At 37.3% G+C, this 21,402-nt stretch overlaps 1 protein-coding gene across 2 annotated transcripts in view; it reads right to left on the minus strand.

Annotated features, from left to right (window-relative positions):
- Positions 1-21,402, minus strand: part of LOC129217443 (nucleolin-like) — a 79,603-nt gene that overhangs the window by 23,742 nt on the left and 34,459 nt on the right. Inside the window, exons 3-5 of one of the 2 annotated variants that reach the window (XM_054851743.1) lie at positions 5,017-5,194; positions 2,960-3,096; positions 2,003-2,245 (exon numbers count right to left, since the gene is read on the minus strand). In XM_054851743.1, coding sequence (XP_054707718.1) covers positions 2,003-2,245; positions 2,960-3,096; positions 5,017-5,194 — 558 coding nt within the window. Of the gene's footprint in view, positions 1-2,002; positions 2,246-2,959; positions 3,097-5,016; positions 5,198-21,402 lie in introns of both variants that reach the window. The other variant, XM_054851742.1, reaches the window with a different exon arrangement.

Consider the following 21,402-nt stretch of genomic DNA (forward strand, 5'->3'; position numbering starts at 1 on the left):
TAGTGACTTTCCTCCGGTAATTTCTCGAAATTGAAGTCTCAAAAACTTCAATTTTAGACGACCTTCGATGATATTAGGGAGAGTTTCGAAACTTTCCCTCGGAATTGTTACGAAATTGAAGTTCTAAAATGTAATTTTAGAATACCTCTTTAACGGAAAAGGAAAGGAAGAGGTTTGAGACACCTCCTTGGCAAGACCTCCATATTTTAGTTGTTTTAAATAAAAATTATGTCACAGCCGCCCTACCTGCAAGCATGTGCAATCAGATACGTAGTAAAAGGGATAAGTTAAAAAAATCAACCATCCCCTCCTTGTAGCATTTCTGTATTCATTCTTGTGTAGTGAACCTTTTATACACATGTATGGTGGAAGAACCTTTCTTTGTTGTTCCTCCTCCCTCCCCCCCCCCCTTTTTTAATTTTAAGCTTAAAAACTCAAGATCCCCATTGCAGTTACAAAAAATGCTTCAAAACTATCGATAACATTGTCGCGGTCATGCCTCCTCTCCAAAAGCTATCGAGCCTCCTCTTAAATAGTACAAAACCCCCAAGAACTAGAGACCCCCAAAACGAAAAAATACCCCTACTCCCTCTAAAAATGTCACTGGTGCAGTCTGCGCCATGACCCCCCCTCCCCCCTTTTGTGGGTACTCCTGATTGCAGCTGTGTTTTACTTTTTCTTATTTTTAAGTTGGGAAATCCCTACAATTAATCATTAACCAAAAAAAGAAGAAGAAGAAGAAGAATTCTTCGGAACAAATTGTATGATAAACATTAGGTGGGGCGATAACGTGCCACAAAATTTTAAATGGTTTATTTCGGTACAAATTCATTTTGAGCAGAAAAAGCATTAAAGATGACTTATCGACATCTGTACAATCACTCTGATCTTGATAGAGTTACTATTGCAAAATAGTATCTAATCGTCAAGAGGCCTAGAATCAAAAATTTCAGGAGGGCGAAAATTCTCAATTTTCCGAATAAATATGCAAATTTTGCCGAATGATAAAATACGGTATTCACACATAAGTACATCTAATGCAAAGTTGCATTCGGGTCTTTAAAAATTACATTATAGCAATTATGTCCCCAAATTTGTCAAATTGTCAGACAAAATTTGCCGTATAAGGAAAATATTTCGAAGATCGCAATGACCTTCCGTGGCCTCGCATCAGAGGGCCTCTGCCAATCGTCCTCCATCTCTGATGCAATTCGAGTTTCACCTTTAAGCACAAAATGTCCTCCACTGATGAACCAAGAAACTTTGTATTAGTATTCTTCACGTTATGTTTTCTTCCTTCAGAAACTATTCCCCCGCAATTCATGCGATACAATTAATACATTTTATGTTGTAATATAAACTATTGAATTTAAAAATAACTGGTAGTACATAAGTCACACACATTCAACATAAGTTAACATTCATCCAGACCACACTGGTCGTGGAATTGGCAAGCGTCAAGGCAAGACAATTCTATCTGAATGAGGTGGAAAGGAAGAATTTGATGCGCATGTTTCGTTCATTTCAATGCGAATCTCCTTGATTTGAAAGGCAACACATCTGTACAGGGGCGTGAGGTCACTGTGACCTCCCAAAAATTTCCTTATTCGGCAAATTTTGTCAGGCGATTCGGCAAAATCATCACCATTCAGGAAAGTTTAGAGTTCCGTTCTGCAAAATTATCATCGTTCGGTATAATTTGGAGTTCCATTCAGTAAACTAAGAACTTACGTTCTTCCAAAATTTTGAGTCCAGAACCCTTTTTCAAAGAGAACGTGCCCCAAGAAAAAAATTCTCTTCTGTCCTAAGACGAGTGTCCATTCGAAAAAATCTGAAGTTGAATTCGGCAAATTGAGAATTTCTGCCCTCCCAAAAAGTTAAGTTCGGAGCACATTTACCCCGTAACCACAAACTAGCACCTCTGCAAGCCAACAGATTTGTCCACTCCGGTGGTCAAACTGTAAACTACTGATTAACATTTCATAAACAAAGTGTCACTTACTTTCAAACATCGTGAAATACTTGAACAATCGTCTGAAAACGAAGAAAGGTTGATTTAAAATCAAATCAGCATTGTCTTTGGCGCTGTCAGTACCAGGAACAGTATCGGGTCCTTCATCCTTTTCTTCATCTTCCGGATCCCGGTCGCCTCCCTCGTCTTCATGATCGTCTTCTCCTTTTGACGGATCATCACCAGTTGTATCGTTTATTCCACTCTCTTCAGAGATCTCGAGAGATATTTCCCCTATAAAATTCAACGAAGTTGAACGTTTCGATAAAATTTATTTTGGAAAGAATATGAATAAAAGAGAAAAAAAGAAAATTTGAATTTTCAACATTTTGAATTCAAATTATGTTTATCGCTATCACGAGTGTGTGTGTGTGCGTGTGCGTAAAGATGTGTGTAAGTGCATGTGTGTAGACGTGTATGTGTAAGTGATGTTCCCATCCGTTTTTCTGAAGGTATACTCCCAGTAATCCATTACGCACAACATGTGTATGTGATCAAATACATAGTATGTCATAATATGAAAATTTATGAAGCTTGAGGGTATACGCTATGTGTCTAAAAAATGTTTGAGAGTATACGGCGTATATGGAGTATACCCTATGGGAGCACCACTGTGTAAGTGTAAGTGTGTAGACGTGTGTGTAAGTGTATGTTTGTGAGCGTTTGTGTGTGCAGGCATGTGTGTGTATATGTGTGTGTTTAGGGCATAGACGTCACCTCCCAGAAGTAGTTCTATGTGTATAGAATTACACATAGAACTACTTCTGGGAGTAGTTCTATGTGTTCTTTCTTCTACTAGAAATAGTTTTAAGTGTATGTTTGTGAGTGTGTGTGTGTGTAGGCATGTGTGTGTATATGTGTGTGTTTAGGGCATAGACGCCACCTCCCAGAAGTAGTTCTACTTGCTAATTTAAGTAGTTTGTTTTTACGCAATTTGTGTGTTCTTACCTGGAATTTTGCCTCGTTCTTCATCCTCCCCTTTACCGATTTCATTATCAATTTCGCTAATAGCATCCGTTTCAACGTCTGATTCAATGAAGTCGCCTTCTCTTTCATCTTCTTTCTGAAATTGTCTTCTTGCGAAACTGAAAGAAATTTTTGAAAATAATAAACATTTTGAATTTTGACGTCTTGAATTCAATTTATGTTTTTCCCAATCAAGAGTTACGACAGGACCTTATTCGTTGACTTTCTTGTTTCTACAAATGGCCCCTGTCCCCTGGAATCGACTACATTTATACTCGACCCGCTCGACGGTATTGTCCGTTTCCCACGAGAAGGCACTTGACTCCGCCCTCGTCACGTGGTATCGAATGATACCATTTCGCTGTTTTAGGCAACAGGTACATTCGCATCATAGCATTTTGTTGTAAAAGCAGCAGTTTTTAAAATGTAAGAATAACTAAAATGACAACAGACAAGTGAAGTAAGTAATGTAAGGGACACTAAGATTTTTTTGCACAATAAAATGCACGCTCAAGTTAAACTTGCCTGGTTGTCTCATTTAGAAACGCGTGATATGCTTACCGATCACATCCACGTAAAATAGAACTCTGCGTTCGAGGAGGCGGGGCGAAGTACCTTCTCGTGAAAAATGGACAATACACAATCCTCTTTAGATAAAAACAGCATCCAGTACACAACAAACCTCTGCGAGCATGTCCCTCCTCCTGGACGGTGGCACCTACGTCTTGTGGTCCAGGATCATGGAGCATGTCCCTCCTCCTTCGAGGTAGCGCATGTGTCTGTATACGTAGGTAGTTTAATAAGTAATAAGACTAATTTTACTGCCGCGAAACCACTCATCGGAATATTAACTCCTGTGTCATGAGAAATGTCTGTTGTCTGTATTAACAAAAGCTACCAATAGTTGGCGCGTACAGACTCATGTTCTTGTGTATCACGTGATTGAATTGAAGCTGGTTGGCGGGCGCCTACAAGATATAGCCAGTTGTCAAAATGGAAGCGTCGTTGGAACAAAGTTATGCGATTAAAGTTAGTTTTCGTCTGCAAAAATCAGCATCGGAGATCTTTCATATGATACGTGAAGTTATCAACGATAAAGCAATGTTTAGAGTCAGTACTTTTTTCTGGCAAAAAGCTTTTAAGGAAGCCAAGCAGAATATGGAAGATATTGAACGTGAGGGACAGTCTTCACCCTCCTTCACAGAGACAATGATTAACACTGCTGCTATTATTATCAAGGGGAATCTCAGAATTATTTTACATCAGTGAGTTCTGGCTGTTTCCTCAACTTAAGAAACCATTACGAGGCAAACATTTTGAAAGCAACAAAACATGTCTAAACTCTACGGAGGCGGTTTTAAAATAGCTCTCACAAACTAAACGTTCACAAGTTTTTAAGAAGTTGATAGAACGTTGGAATAAATGCATTTAGTCCCGCAGAAGTTATTCTTAAAAAAATCATGTGAATCATGACGATTCAAGTTCTTCTGTATTTTTTAAAAATTTAGTCTTATTACTTATTGAACAGCCCTCGTACATAGGCGTTAGCGCTCTTGCTCTTCATGAAATCTGTAGTTGAGAATTTTAAAATCGCTTCTAATGCTCGATGAACACCTGACAGGCCGAACACCTTCTCTGGTGAACTGACTGCGGATGAGAAGGTCGTGGGTTTAAATCCCGGTTCGAGCATGGATGTATTGTACTTTCTCTCTCCTGTCCTTGTCATTTCTTTGTGTTGTTGTGCTGTGAATGGTTGCCTACCCTATAAACATGTCCCTATGGCATGTGTGTCATGATGTGAAAGTCGGACTTCACTCCAAATTATGGTACAGTTGGAAAATAGAAGCAGCGCACCTCAAATTGCCAGCCTAGTTATGTTGCGTATATAGATTATATGATGAAATGCTTTGCAGTTACAGCTCATATTTTATTAAAAACATAATCACCAAGTTAGATTTTTTGTTGCTTCTCGCAAATGCTGCCTCAGAGAATATACGAAATTGCGCAGTTTTTTAAGTGTTTAAAAACCATCTACTTACAATCCTTCATCTGGTATTCTTCGTCCTTCGGTGACGTCATCTCTTTCGTCATCGTCATTAGATGGCTCTTTGATGTCATCTTCGGGGGCAGGCGTACGTTCTAAGTCATTTTCAATCGAAGCAATCGGAAAATTCCTCGGTAAACCAGGCTGCCCAAATGTTGAAAATTTTCGTCTCCCTAGTAAGTTTCGAAAACGCATTAAACATTTAAATAAATAGAAAATAACTTGTTGAATTATAAACCATTTACGCTCAAAAACATACACGGCACTAGTGAAAAGTCTAACTTTGCACATATTCCTAAAGGAAAAATTTCACATGAGCCTAAGCTAGGTTCCAACACTACTGGGGGTATCACTCAAAGTACCATTAAGAGGTATATTCATCTATTACACAATCAATCGTATTCGACTCGATCAAATTATGTACCAATAGCGAAGTGAGAAATTACCTTCTGGGTGGGGGAAAGGTAATTTCTGGCTGCACTACTAATAGATTGATTTTGATAGAATTGAACACGATCGATTGTGTTAGAGATGAATATGCCTCTAATTCACCAACAAAGCCTGATTCAACTCGACTTCGTTTGATTCGATCGAATTCTATCTACCAGTAGCGTAACCGAGAAATTTCCCTCAGGGTGGAGTAAAAGAAATTTCTGGCTTTGCTATTGGGAGATATACAATTGATCGTATTTATCCAATAGCACTCTGTTACAGTTTTATGTACCCCTGAGGAACTCATGGGGTAGTCGCCTCTGCCCCACAAAAAGGGAAGGAAAAAACTAGTAGAAACCGTATAACGTCAACTTATAAGAACGAGCTGATGTGTGCATCACATGACTTCCTTTTACTCCAATTTAATGTCATTTCCCCATTATTCGCTATTTTAATGTGATTCAATATTTATTCTCTAAATATCACCAACATGGCCAAATTGAAACCAAAAAAAAAAAAAAAACTCCGCCAAATTTGTCGCCAAGTTGGCGACAAAACTTGGCGACCAAAAGACTGGCGATATATCGCCAAGTGTCCGACAAATTATAACGCCACTTGAGTTTACATCGAAATTAACAATGATTTCCCCCCAAAAAGGTGCAAAAGACCCCCTTAGGAACATCCGAAAGCAACCAAAAGGGGAGGTGCACAACTAGACCCCACTACGAGTCTATGTACCAAATTTCAACTTTCTAGGACATACCATTTTTGAGTTATGCGAGATACATACGCACATACGCACATACGCACATACGCACATACGCACATACACACATACGCACATACATACAGACGTCACGAGAAAAGTCGTTGTAATTACCTCGGTGATGGTCAAAATGGATATTTCGCGTGTCTATACATTCTTAGGCACTTTTCCGCATGTGGTCGAATCGAAAAAAAAACTCAACATTCATTTGGGGGTGAGCAAAATGGAAATTAAGGGCGATTTTTGAGTGAAAATTTTTTCGCGAATACAATACTTCCTTTTTTGTAAAAGGAAGTAAAAATGAATGCACTAGCGCCGACACCATAGGACATGGGGAGGGGGGGGGTAACCTATGACCTCCCCTCGACAATAATTTGTGTTTGTGTGCGTAATTTTTTCAAGGGAGTGGTGAGTGCTTTTGGTGGAGGAATGTTTTGCTTGAAGACAAGTTTTTTTTAGCTCAACGAATGTCAATGAGAATTGTGACATTTTTGAGAAATTTGCAGGCCCTTTATGAAACTCTAAATGTTAAGTCTAACAAGAACTCTAATTTTAAGAAGAAATTCTAATGTTAAGTAATTTCTATTTAATATACTAAAAGATGTTCTCGTCAGCCTAGACATACCTTTCAGGATTAAAGAGGACTGCTTTGCGGCGCGTCAAATATGTGGGGGGAGTTAAGTGGACTTCAAAGGTTGGTTTTAAATTTACAGCCTCAAGCAATGTATGTCCACTCCTTGGCTCCAGGGCAGTAGTCTGGGGGCGGCGTTAGGGAGCAATGCCCTACTAATACCCTTTGTGACTGATGCTCTACCTATAAACTACGCTTAAAAAAAGTTCGAATTCCAGGGGAAAAAGTCTCTAAAGCCCTCTTTCTATAGCGTCAACAAATATACTTTGAAATAGCGTTTTAAGAACTTTTAATTTCTAAAAATTTCGAGAGGAGATTCCTTAACTCCCTCTAAGGTCATCAAAGGCAAGGCGGCGCAAAATCGCATTTTTGTTTCGAATAATTTAATTGATAGGGCACCGAAACCAACCCTTTTCCCTAACGCTATGAAATATAGCCTATAGTAGGATTTTAGTTTCAAAACATTTTCAGGGGAAAGCCTTCGAGCCTCGCCTCTTTCTAACATTGCTAAAAGGCTGTCTAAAGTTGAATTTTCAGAACTTCAATTTCTAAAAATTTCGGGAAAATCCTCCGAATTCCATTTTTTTGCGTAACGTCATCAACGATGGCCGTCTGAGTTTTTAGGACTGAGATTTCAAATTTTCCGAGGGAGAAATCCCTAACCCCCGTTTACCTAATATCTTTGAAGACCGTCTAAAATTGCAGTTTTGGAAAACCTCGAGCAAAGTTTTTTAACGAACAAACCCCGCTTGAAGCAAGAAATATGTTTGTACTTCAGAATTTTTCTTTTGATATTACTTCCAACTCACCTTGTTCTTTTTTAGAAAAATTCCTTTGACACTCTGAAGTCAACTGAAAGTTAGTGATAATACTTGAGAAAAAAAAAGATGTCTGTTTTTCTTTTTTTTAATTTGAAGAGTGGAGAACCATTTAAAAGTTACATATTTGTTTGTTGGCCAAATTCAAGAAAATGCAGATGAAAAAAAAATGACGAAAGCGACAACGATAATGACAAATGTGAAGAAATAGTCAATGACTTTCGATGTGCAGAAAAACTTAAATCTTTTTTTTGAAGTCAGAGGTGCAAATGTCGAATTTTATCGGGCGCACAAGAAAGATACAATCAGACAGTAAGGCAGTTAAAAGCAAATTTTCGAGAAATAATAACAATAATAATAAGCAAGTGGGTATGAATTTTTGTGAATGTTTCACAAACTCGTTTTTAACGAGCACTCAGTTATAACGAGCAAATATCGCGGTCCCTCCCTGCTCGCTATAAGCGAGTTCGACTGTACTTATCTTTTAAAACGTTTTAGCTAGAAGCTTAATTTTGAAAAGCGCGTGACTTTTTTTTCCCTAACAACACTTATGACGCTCTTTGAATATTATCGTCTCTGAAATGTTTTTTTTTTTTTTCTCTCTTTTTCCCCTTTTCTAAATGGTAAGTTACACCGAAATACGTAAGAAAATAAGTACAGCTGCATAACCAGTTTTGAATCCAGAATTAATCGTATCACGTTCCTGACCTATTTTTTAGACTCTGGGTGTTTTACTGACCCATTCACTTTCAGGTGAAATCTCTTTAGGAAATACTTAATGTTTGCTCTAAATATCAGAAGCTGTTTCTCTAAATATACGAATATTTCCAAAACATAAATATACACAAAATAAATAAATAAATAACTAAAAATTTGAATTTGTTTCCGACAGACAAGTTTAAAATTTCGCAATTAGAAATTGCAGTCAGGTTTTAAAACACTATGAGATGCGACTTTTCTTGATAGTCCAGGATCTGAAGGGGGTTGAGCATGCATGGAAAGGCTGAAGCAATATTATTTCTGATTATTGTTACAGGCACGATGGTGATTATGAAACCACATGTCGTCGCCCCCCTGGGTGGTCGACAACCCCGGGGGAGGGGGAAAGCAGTGGGGGGGGGGAGCCGTTTACTAAAATACTCATAACTCACGAACTATTTGAGATCAAACACTGAAAAAAATGGCAATCGACGCAACAAAACAAGGGCTTCATAAAAACTAAATATAATTATGGACCTATCTTGGCTGGTTTCTGAGTAAAATTCCATTTTTTGCGAACAAGCAAAATTTCTGAATAAAATGCGCAAAACAAACTTCTTTTGACCAAAATAAATTCCAAATCAAAATTGTTTGATTTTTTTTTCAAATAAAGTCCTAAATATCATTATTCAGTTTGTTAAAACTATTTAAGTACTGTTAACGCGTTGAAAAACAAAGTGACAGTAGCAAGCTCGAACACGATTTGCAGTATAGTTCCGGATCTGAAGGGGTTTTTGAGCATGCATGGAGACCTGACGCAAAATTATTTCTGATTATTGTTACAGGCACTATAATGATTATGAAACCACATGTCGTGCCCCCCCCCCCCTCGGCGGTCGACATCCCCGGGAGAGGGGGAAAGCAGTAGGGGGACGCCGTTTACTAAAACACTCATAACTCGCGAACCGTAGGAGGTAAACACTAAAAATGTGGCAAAAGAGGCAACAGAACAAGGGCTTGAAAAACCTATTCATGTTTATACTTCTATCTTTGTTGGTTTATAAGTAAAATTCCTTTTTTAGCAGCCATGCAAAAATTTTGAATAAAGTACAAAAAGGTTTTTTTTTTTCCAAAGATAAGTTCTTTTTTAAAATTATTTAACCGTTTAGGGAATCAATAAAATTTGAAACTTCATCATTCAGTTTGTTTAAAACTACTTAATTACTCGTATTACCAACGTGAGCGTTAAAAAGCGAAATAAAAAATGCAAGCACTGCCTAAGTTAACGCATTGAATAAAACGGCAGTATGCTAAGGAGAAAAAAAAATAGCCATGACGATCTATTCATTTTTCAGTTTACAAACTTATTCTAATTGCAAAGTATTCAATTATGGCTTTAATTTTGTTACATACTGCTTTAAATTTGGGGGGAACTAGGGAACCAGGCCCACAGTAGTTTCAATTCAAATATAATTTTTATTTATTTCAATTAATTTATATTTTCAATTTGCACAAAAGAATATTGCGGGTATTGTTTTGTGGATATTGTTTTTTATAATTTACTCAACAAAGAACAATGACACAAGAAATAATATGTTCTAAATAAATATAAAAAATGAGAAGCATCTTTGAGCTTTTATGAAAACGAATATAAATATAAAGTTATACACTAGAGTTCTAAAAAAAACTAATTAAATAAAATTAGTAAAATAATGCGTATTAAAAAATAATTGCAGAATATCAATATGCATACATAAAGCATTAATATATCAGAAATTCTGAAAGCTGGATCATAGTCTTTTTTGTTGACTTGTAATTGTTCTGTTGAATCGTTCTCTTCCGAGTATTTTGTAGTTTATGGGTTTTTGCTTCAGCCATAATAGCACAGTATTTACTGCAAGATGAATTATTAATAAAACACTTACAAGATTATTTACAGTTCTTGCCTGCGCAGGGTGGAATTAAACTCTGGATGCATCATAAGGTGTGGGGCTTTATTGTTTTATTTTCATTCAAGTGAAACCCAAACTTGGTTACATCTAAAGGCACTGCTAAGGTACAGGGGAATTGATTCAATAGTACAGTTGAGCAATACTTCTTAGCACATGTTGGAAAGAATTGCAGGAGCATGGTAGAGAGAGCTGATATTATATTTATTTCTGATGGAAATGACAAGAAATTATTGTGTAATGGTTGCATTCGCAAGAAATACCTATTTTCTTGACAATTTTTTTTATGATACAGCTTCTAACAGTTGAAATTCTGAAGCACTCAGATATTGTTTTAATGATAAATCTAGTGTACAAAAAAGTTTCCGACTTTTTTGGTAAAGAGAAAGCATACTTTTTTGTTCCTATTTTACTTGTTGAAAATGTATCAAAAGCTTGTAAAATTTTAGATGTTTTTTTCCGTAAGTGCTCCTGAAGAGATAGATGCCATCCTAAAGCCCTTTTCCTTTCCACAACACCAGCACATGAAATGGCAACCTCTGTCCTTTAACAAAGATTGCCAATAAGAATTCATTAGTTTCTGATCTATAAACTATTAGTTACTTTTTCCCCTATTCTGCACTGAATCATATGCAGGAAGATAGTCTGTTGTGTGCTTCGTCCTAGTTGGACTCGGGCATTTCGGAGAAATTTATTACTTGGCTCTCAGATTTTAAATAATATTCATTTTCGTTTTCAGACTTACCAGACACCAAAAGCTGATTGGATGCAGGAACGGATATGTTACATATTACATACACTGAAATGTACTTTTAAAGTTCTTTTTACTTCCTTTTACAAAAAAGGAAGTATTGTATTCGCGAAAAAATTTTCACTCAAAAATCGCCCTTAATTTCCATTTTGCTCACCCCCAAATGAATGTTGAGTTTTTTTTTCGATTCGACCACATGCGGAAAAGTGCCTAAGAATGTATAGACACGCGAAATATCCATTTTGACCATCACCGAGGTAATTACAACGACTTTTCTCGTGACGTCTGTATGTATGTGCGTATGTGCGTATGTGCGTATGTATCTCGCATAACTCAAAAATGGTATGTCCTAGAAAGTTGAAATTTGGTACATAGACTCGTAGTGGGGTCTAGTTGTGCACCTCCTATTTTGGTTGCATTCGGGTGTTTCTAAAGGGGTCTTTTGCACCTTTTTGGGGGGAAATCATTGTTAATTTCGATGCAAACTCAAGTGGTGTTATAATTTGGCGGTCACTTGGCGATATATCGCCAGTCTTTTGGTTGCCAAGTTTTGTCGCCAACTTGGCGAAAAATTTGGCGATTTTTTTTTTTTTTTTAAAATCTGCTTTCAATGTGGCCATTGCTAGTGATATTTAAAGAGTTAGAGAGAGAATCCCATTAAAATTGCAATAATAGGGAAATAGCATTAAATTGGTGTAAAAGGAAGTCATGTGATGCACACATCAGCTCATTATTTTCAGGAATGGCTATGACACGAAACCACTGGTTTGGTACGTAGTGATTTTTTTATAAGCGAAGGGGACTCTCCTGAACTTCTGGCTTTCAAGTTATGAAAACGACAGTGAGATGTACCGATCGTGTTTAAGGTCCACTCGTGTAGTTTGACTATTGGAGAGAAAATTTTATTATTTTTTATTTGGAGACCTGCAAAATCTTTGCTGCATTTGAAAGTAGTGTTTGGGACATTATGGACCAGAGTCATTTCATCGATAACTTGAACTTTGTTCTTAAAATAGGGTGCTTCATCTGGAGTTTTGCTGCAAGAAGTATCATTTTCAATTACATTCATGAAATCGGACCTCTCGCTTTGCTTCAGTGAACCATTCTGATGAACCTAACCTAGCATTGGGCTTATTGTATGGGAATGATTTTTAGATGTAAACTAACATCACTTTTGAGCTAACGTTTCCCAGGTTAAAAGTTTTTTTTTTTTTTGGTTTTCTTTTGCTGTTTTGCAGTCGCTATTGAAGACATCGCAGGACTTCTCTGGATAAGAGACTATTCACGTTTTCTTTAACGTTCCACTGAAATTTTGATGCTGCTTATGTGGCAATAGCCTCGCTCACTATGTTTCATAACTCAGGTGTAAAATCTGCAAAAAGGGTTATCCTGATTGTTTATCCTTTCCGTAATTACTTCGTACTTGCAAACTTGCATGTTTTAATTTTTTAAAAAGTATCATTGTGACCCATACTAAGCAGCTATAATGCGTTAAAGGTTAAATAGTTAAGTAATTACTTAACTGGGACATTGTTTTGATAATATTACGAAATAAAACCGCCAAAACAGGAGAGGCACAAAATTTTCTTTGGTTTATGTCGAGTCTTCAAGGTGGTATACACCCAAAATGTCGCGGCCAAAATGTCGCGGGCCAAAATGTCGCGGCCAAAATGTCGCCGTCCCAAAATGTCGCCGGTCCAAAATGTCGCCGTCCCAAAATGTCGCCGGTCCAAAATGTCGCCGGTCCAAAATGTCGCCGTCACAAAATGTCGCCGGTCCAAAATGTCGCCGTCCCAAAATGTCGCCGTCCCAAAATGTCGCCGGTCCAAAATGTCGCCGTCCCAAAATGTCGCTGTCCCAAAATGTCGCCAGTCCAAAATGTCGCCAGTCCAAAATGTCGCCAGTCCACAATGTCGCCGGCCCAAAATGTCGCCAGTCCAAAATATCGCCGGTTCAAAATGTCGCCAGTCCAAAATGTCGCCGGTCCAAAATGTCGCCGGCCCAAAATTCGCTAGTTCAATTGGTACGAAAAATTTAAATGTACGTCGATGCTTTTCAGCATAAAAGTTGCGAAAGAATATTAATTGCCTTTCAAAGTAAGTTCCTTCAAAAATTCCAAACGTTTTCTCCTGTCTTTATTCGTAAGCATCAGATTAATTCCAAAAAATTAATAGTTTTCAGAAAAACATACGTTTTTCTGTATACTATTAAGAACGTAAACATGCGAAAGGCTGCTGCAACGGATTTCTCTTTCTCGTTTAATCTGATTAATAATAATACTCAAGATGTAAAGCAAAGGATCAAGATGTAACGCAAGGATTCAGACAAAAAATTGGTATGGAAGTAAAACTAAACTGTTCTAAAGGCGAATGAAAGAATAGTGAGGCGCTATGTGAATATGGCAAGAGAATAGGCGGTTTGTATTTTTTGGCGTAATGAAGTAAAAACAAATAACTCCTTCACTCTAGCATATTATTACCTTAGCGACAAGTCAGTAATTTAGGGGATCAGGCGGAATGGCCCCCGACTTTGAATTTTTTTTTATATATACAAGTGGAAGTGCTTTTTATAGCAACCCTATGAAATTTGCATTGGTTATATGCCCGTTATCCTCCCTCTCCCCTTTCACTAGAAAAATTCGAAATCACGGGCCAGGGTGGAAATCAAGTAGAAAGGTATCTTAATGAAATTTAATTTTCTCATAGATTTTTTAACATCACCCTAAGAACTGTAAAAAAAAAAAACTGTACGTTTTCAGTGAGATATACGTTGGTTAAAGTAAGATCAAAACTGTTCTGAGACTTTTTCTGGAAATGAAATTGAAGAAGTTTAACAAGACTGCTTGAGACCTTCCTCTGAGAGGACATTTGTATGTCCTTTGCGACCGGGATTTTGGGACAGCAAAACAAATGTTTAACAGAGATGACAGATTATTGCCGTGGAAACTCTGTCTTATGAGTAAAATTCTGAAATTACGTCGAAATCTTCACCGTCAAATCTTTTGAAATCAATGAAACCCGTAACTGCTAAAACAGGTGTCTTTCACTCAGATTTTTGAAAAATCGACTCTACGCGATGACAAATATTTTCAATTCTCAACATTCATGAAATTTATATATTCGATAGAACATCAAGGGGGACAATTTCAGAACAGCTATTTTATTAGAGGTTTTCAAGAGGATACTTTCATGCTTGCGAAGTAGCGCTTGTCAGCTGAATCACATTTTCCAATTTTAAATAGAAAAGAAAAAATTTCACAATGTAAGGTGAAATAACTAATATCAATGAGATTATTCAGATCAATTTTGACCTAGACTTATTTTTAAAATGAGTTTCAAAAAGTAATAGTTCTAGCTCAATATAGCTTGGTAATTCAGAAAGAAAAGAATACTGATAATAATAATAATAAACAAATAAGTTTTCCCCTCTCAGAAAAAAATGCTGTTTTAATTATTGAATTTTTACTACGCAAATTGTATAAGAATGCAAACTCAGTTTTTATTTAACACCTACGCTAGTTAAAGTGCTACAAAAATGAGAGGAATACACGGCTAATTTAGATTTTATTGATATCTTGCTCAACCTCTCATATTTAAATTCAGTATATTTTTCATTGTTTATTTAATTACACTGACTCACGTAAACGATTACGAAACTCAACTTAGAACGAAAATAAGGCTTGTTTTCGTTTAATTTCACTTGCATACTACATTTTTGTATGAATCCTCGCATTACTTCTTGAGATATAGCAGTCACATAAAACGATTAAAAATATTCGGTGATCCATCCTTTTGGGATGACTGAAGCCAAAAATAAATGAGCAACTCGCCCTTTAAGATATACCTGTAGACCAAATTTTGTCTTAACCCTTGTAGAGTAGACCCTCGTTTTACGCGGGTGTTATGTTACACGGAAATGCTGCGTAAATCGAAACCGCGTAAATTGAGACCTAATATCAAAAATAGGGAATGGGTTCAAAATAGGGATTAGGTTCCGTAGATAAAAAAATACTTCATTCTAGTGATGACTAATTGTATGAAAAGTTTAATGTGTACTTATATCGATTTTTATGCATAATATGCATAAAGAAAACAAACTAATTTCGTGTTCTGTTTATGAAGAAGAGCTGGCTATGATAGTCTTTTGGTAGTCATTAAGAATTTTTCCTCTAATTCTTTGCTGAGCATTAACGCATCCATGACCACTTGCGTCATTTCCTTGATAAAATCTTCCTTTACTAACAAATCAGAAAAAAGATTATTTCTATTGTCTACGAATGGTTCAAAATTTTTAATGTGAGCGTTTTTGGTTGTGTGTCACCGGAGTCGGTATCCTCATTGGTTTTGACCTCCTTTGTCACTCCTAAAAGCTCTTCTTCCAGTGAGTTCTGAACTGTGTGAGTTTAATCACTTTACTTCTGATGGAAAAAGCTCTGGAACCAATCGCATAAAATGTCTCCAAGGACCCAAGTTCGATTATTAGCACGCCAAAATGCAGTTAGTTACGTGTAATCTGCAATCTTTAGGAGCTTGGGTTTTGAAAGAGAGGAAAATGTTACCTGTTTGCATTGCCGCATCTGCGTAAAACCGAAACTCATCTGCGTAAATAAAATAAAGGTGTCAAATCTTCAACCGCGTATAATCGAAACCGCGTAAAATAAACCTGCTGAAAACAAGGGTCTACTGTATTACTTTTTGAGATATATCAGTCACAGATAAAAAAAAAAGAAAGGAAAAAAAACATTCGATTGCTCCACCCTCTGGTGTTATTGGCCCCAAAATCTGTCCCCCTGCTGCTTCCTAACATTTTATTTGATTCCGTTCATCATTTTTTGAGCAATGACAGTCACGCATATCGATGAAAACGTTCAGTTACTCCACTATCTTGAACGAATTGACGCAAAAAAACCACGCAGCCCTAAATCATATATGGGTACTTGCGGGTATCGTTCGAATTCTTACCACAGGTTTTGACGTAGAATGGCCCCAAAAAATCGGTCACATACAAACGCACACTATTCTTGAAGAAAAGTTTTAAAAAATTTATCGAACGTCAGAACTGAACGCCGTCAGAACGTTTTACAGTTGGTAGATAGCGAGTCCCAAGAAATAAGATAACGTAACGCTTGTATTCTATTTGTATGCTGAAAAACAGCCGAGAGTTGCGAATCAAAACGGAATAATCTTTTTAGAATTCATCAAGAAACTCAGTTAGTTCAGTCCCATTTTTAACGAAGACATTCATTAAAGGCAGTAATCATTTATTCTGCAAATTTGGTGTTAAACAGCATTTTTGTACATTTGCATTTTTCTTAGCAACTGAATGAGCGAATTTTGGTTCTACGACATTTTGGCCCGGCGACATTTTGGACAGGCGACGTTTTGGCCCGGCGACATTTTGGACAGGCGACATTTTGGCCCAGCGACATTTTGGCCCGGCGACATTTTGGACCGGCGACATTTCGGCCCGGCGACATTTCGGCCCGGCGACATTTTGGGCCGGCGACATTTTGGATCGGCGACATTTTGGCCCGGCGACATTTTGGACAGGCGACATTTTGGCCTGGCGACATTTTGGACAAGCGACATTTTGGACCGGCGACATTTTGGCCTGGCGACATTTTGGACAAGCGACATTTCGGCCCGGCGACATTTTGTACCGGCGACATTTTGGCCGCGACATTTTGTCCCGCGACATTTCGGTGGCGACATTTTGACCCCAAACCCTTCAAGGTACATCCCGCAAACTTTTTTTTTTTTTTTTTTGTGAATTACCTCAAACGCTTTTTGAGCTTGCTTTTATTTCACTTTTCAACGCTTTGATAATAATTAAGTAATTTTAAACAAACTGTATAATGATATTTCAGATTTTATTGGTTTCCTAAACAGTTAAAAAATTTGATAATTTGGGGAAAAAAATGCGTATTTTATTCAAAATTTTTGCTTGTTTGTGAAAAATAGAATTTTACTCAGAAACTAACAAAGATGTGATCATAGTCATATTTAGCTTTTATGAAGCCCTTGTTTTGTTGCGTCGATTGCCACTATTTTCAGTGTTTTATTTCAAATAGTTCGCGAGTTATGAGTTTTAGCAAAAGGCTCCCCCACTACTCCCCCCCTCCCCCGGGGTTGTCGACCATCCAGTGGGGGGGGGGGGGCGACGACATGTGATTTCATAATCATTATAGTGCCTGTGACATTAATCAGAAATAATTTTGCTCCAGGTCTCCACGCATACTCAAAATCCCCCTTCAGATCCGGAACTATACTGCAAATCGTGTTCGAGCTTGCTACTGTCATTTTGTTTTTCAATGCGTTAACAGTACTTAAATAGTTTTAACAAACTGAATAATGATATTTAGGACTTTATTTGAAAAAAAAAAAAAATCAAACAATTTTGTTTTGGTATTTATTTTGGTCAAAAAAAGTTTGTTTTGCGCATTTTATTCAAAAATTTTGCTTGTTCGCAAAAAATGGAATTTTACTCAGAAACCAACCAAGATAGGTTCATAATTATATTTAGCTTTTATGAAGCCCTTGTTTTGTTTCGTCGATTGCCACTTTTTGAGTGTTTTATCTCAAATAGTTCGCGAGTTATGAGTATTTTAGTAAACGGCTCCCCCACTGCTTTCCCCCCCTCCCCTGGGGTTGTCGACCACCCAGGGGAGCGACGACATGTGGTTTCATAATCACCATCGTGCCTGTAACAATAATCAGAAATAATATTGCGTCAGCCTTTCCATGCATGCTCAACCCCCTTCTGATCCCGGTCTATTATCCTTTCCAAACTGTTAACTTTTTATTTTTTCATTTCATGTTCTGTAATTGATTACTTCATACTTCTCAAAGTCATAATTTTATGTTTATAGTATTGTGCATAAATGTCACACTATTTTTTCATATTTATAATTTACACTAAATATCATATGTAATTAAATATTTGTAATAAATCGGCACATTTTAAAGGTGTATGTTAATGCATAAAGGAAAGCAATTATCAAAGAATAAACTATGCATGCAGCAAGAAATATGCACAATTACAACATTAAATAAAAGATGCAGTTAAAAAATGTTGCTGACAAAAATTTAAAAAAGGAAAGAAAAGAAAAAAGAAAAGAACATTAATTATAATCGCAGCAAAATGAAAATGAAAAACATGTTCGGAATGAATTCAATTAGATTTCTTTTGATTGAAAGAAAACAAACTAGATGTGAATTAAAGAATAAACATTCATAATTACTAAATCTAAGCAATTTACGTTAAAAGTTGTTCTGAATAATAACTAATAAAAAGCATAACCGATTCAGAAGATATTGCTAAAAAGAAGAAAGAAAAGAGAAAAGGAGAACGATGAAGAATAGAAAGAAAAGGAACACAGTAATTTTATATGCAAAAAAAGTCGACCATAATACTAGAGTACCAAACCAGACACAGAATGTTTTTTCAGAAAGGAAAATTTCATTAAAAATTTATATTTCGTTAAAAAATGCATCAATGCTTGCCATTATTTGCTATCTTATCTCAATTTATATTGAAATGTGAAATGACACTGTTACATTCCTTTTTATTTATTTTATTTTTTTTTTTCTGTTAGAAAGTTAAATTTTCATATAGCTGTGGTAAAATTTCATACCTACACCGCAAGCTGGATTTTACCCAAGTATTGTTTTTTAATATAATTATCTGCTCTTCATTTTATAATATATTTGTCTTCATTAAATACTTTTTTACGTTTAAATAATTGCCAAAATGATGCATGCATTATTTTAGTTTAGATTCGTTTGCTGGCATTCAGATGCGAAAAGAATTGCTTTCACAAAAATAAAAAAAAATAAAAATTAAATTTTGACATCTTGAATTCAAATTATGTTTCTCGCAATCACGAGTGTGTGTATGTAGGCGTTTGTGTTTGTGTGTGGGGGTATGTGTTTGTGTGTACGGGCTATGTGTATGTATGTGTAGACATGTGTGTTTGTGTCTGTGGGGGGGGGGTATGTGTATGTGTGTGTGTAGGCATATGTGTTTGTGTCTGTGTGCAGGCATGAATGTGTGGGCAGTTGTGTGTATGTGTGTGTGTATGTTTTTGTGTGTGTATGTGTGGGTGTCTGTATGTATGCGTGTGTATGTGTTTGTGTATGTGTGTGTACGTGTGTGTAGGTGTATGTGTGTATGTGTTTGTGTGTAGTTGTGTATGTATGCGCGTGTGTGTAGGACATGGATGCAACCTGGAGACGGCTTTTGCTAGAGGTGCAGCATCGTGAGGAGCCCGTCGACGGTGATGGTGCGGAGGGTGGCGGTGGGAAAAATCAAAGGAACGTCAAAAGTAGTCAAGTGAGAAAAATAAGCAATCGTGATTGCTCGAAAAAAAAACTATTTTTCTTTAAAAAAAAAATCTACCTTTTTCTTTTTTTGTGCGCTGTGCGCGTGTGTTTGTCGAACTTGGATAGCAAACTAAGATATTAAAGAGTAATAGGCCAAACACTTTTTCGGGGTCCCCTGTAATTTGACCTCACCTTTCTACCCAATGGCTAAAACAATTTTAGCCATTCGGGGGCGCCTCAAAACTGGTTGCCCTCTAGACCACGCCCTGATTGGTCTATTCACTAATCAGGCGCTGGTTCTCCACGAATTTGTGCGACTTAACGTTGTAATATTTTCTTTTACTTTCCTGCACAGAGATATTTCTTTGTTTCTCAGGTTAATGAAATTGATATTATAATATTGTATTTGTATTATCATATTTCTGAGACTGTAAGTAAATATCTATACAAATTATCACATGAAATTAAAAATACTTCAATGATGAAAGCTTTCTAAAGAATTCTTGAATTTTAGGACAGTAAAATCTTGAAAATGAACACTTAAAAAACATACATACTTTCATTCGAAAATAATGAAAACTAGTTTAATCACATCATTTTTCGAAGAAGTTAAAAACAAAAAAAAGTTAGGTCTTGAGTGGAATCAGAGTGGTCTAATATTATTTGAATTGTCTAAATTAAAAAAAAAGAAAAAGAAATAATAAAAAATATATTGGTATAAAAAGGATTTTCCTTCCACCTACATTCCTGTTTGTGAAAATTGCAACACCACGAAGAACTTAAATGCGTGAGCTGAAAATTGCAAGAAATGTAAAGCAGCGCATGATATGCAAATGATTAGAATTGCAGACCGGTAGCGCATGCGTATGCTGAGCAGCGCCCTCTGAACGGCGGATCGAACCGAATATAAATAGACGGCTGTAGCGAGGCGTGTATGATTATCGGTGGTTATATGCTAGAGTAAACGTTAACTGAATCTTTACTTTGCCTCTTCGACGAAAGAAAGCGAAATTTGAGCGAATTTCGGAGTTTGAACAGGGCAGAATCGTCGGCCTGCGTGAAGCAGGATTGTCTTATCGTGCTATAGCCGCTCGTATGCAGCGTAACAGCAGCACAATCATGCGTGATTGGAAGCAGTGGACGGACGAGGGTCGGACAGCTCGGAAATCCGGGAGTGGACCCCGAAATGTGACGTCAGCTCGCGATGACAGACACCTGGTGCGTATGGCGCTGACGGACCGCACAGCTTCTTCTAGACAATTGGCAGCACAGTGGTCAACAGCTACAGGTGTTTCATTGTGTGCTTCAGGGCCGTGGTAGCCCGGTCGGTAGAGTGTCAGATTCGGGGCCGGAGGGTCCTGAGTTCGAACCTCGATGGTCGAAGACCCACCGTCGTCATTAAAGGGGACTGAGTGACGTTAAATATGCTCGTGGTCCCAATGTCCTCAAGTGAAACGATACCTCTGGGGGTGCTAGCACCAGGTAGCTATTAGCTCCTGGTCTAGTTCTAAATTCTCATTAACTGTTCGATCCGGTGATGGTGCTGCCATCTATCGGTATAAAAAATATTGGAGGCAAGGCACTTAGTATGCAGTCCTCGACATAAAATACAGTTGTAGTCAGTTGTGACTCGGAATCGGAAATCGGAAATTGTGTGCTTCATCAATTCGGAGACGTCTGTTGCAGCGTGGGTTGCGCGAAAGAATCCTCTCACGCAAAACCATTGCCGCCTGTGGCTACAATGGGTCAATGTGCATAGAAGCTGGCGTACTGATTGGCAGCAGGTCGTCTTTTCTGACAAATCCCGCTTCAATTTTGGCATTATGATGGCCGAATTCGTGTCAGTCGCCATGCCGGTGAACGGCACATTCCGGAGTGCATTATCGAACGCCACAGTGGACGAACACCCGGAGTTATGGTCTGGGGTGTCATTGCATATCATGGACGATCACAATTGCTACGAATTGTGGGCATTTTGAACAGTACTCTATACATAAACGAAGTTTTACAGCCC

Source organism: Uloborus diversus, chromosome 2 (assembly GCF_026930045.1).
Source record: "Uloborus diversus isolate 005 chromosome 2, Udiv.v.3.1, whole genome shotgun sequence".
NCBI lineage: Eukaryota > Metazoa > Arthropoda > Arachnida > Araneae > Uloboridae > Uloborus > Uloborus diversus.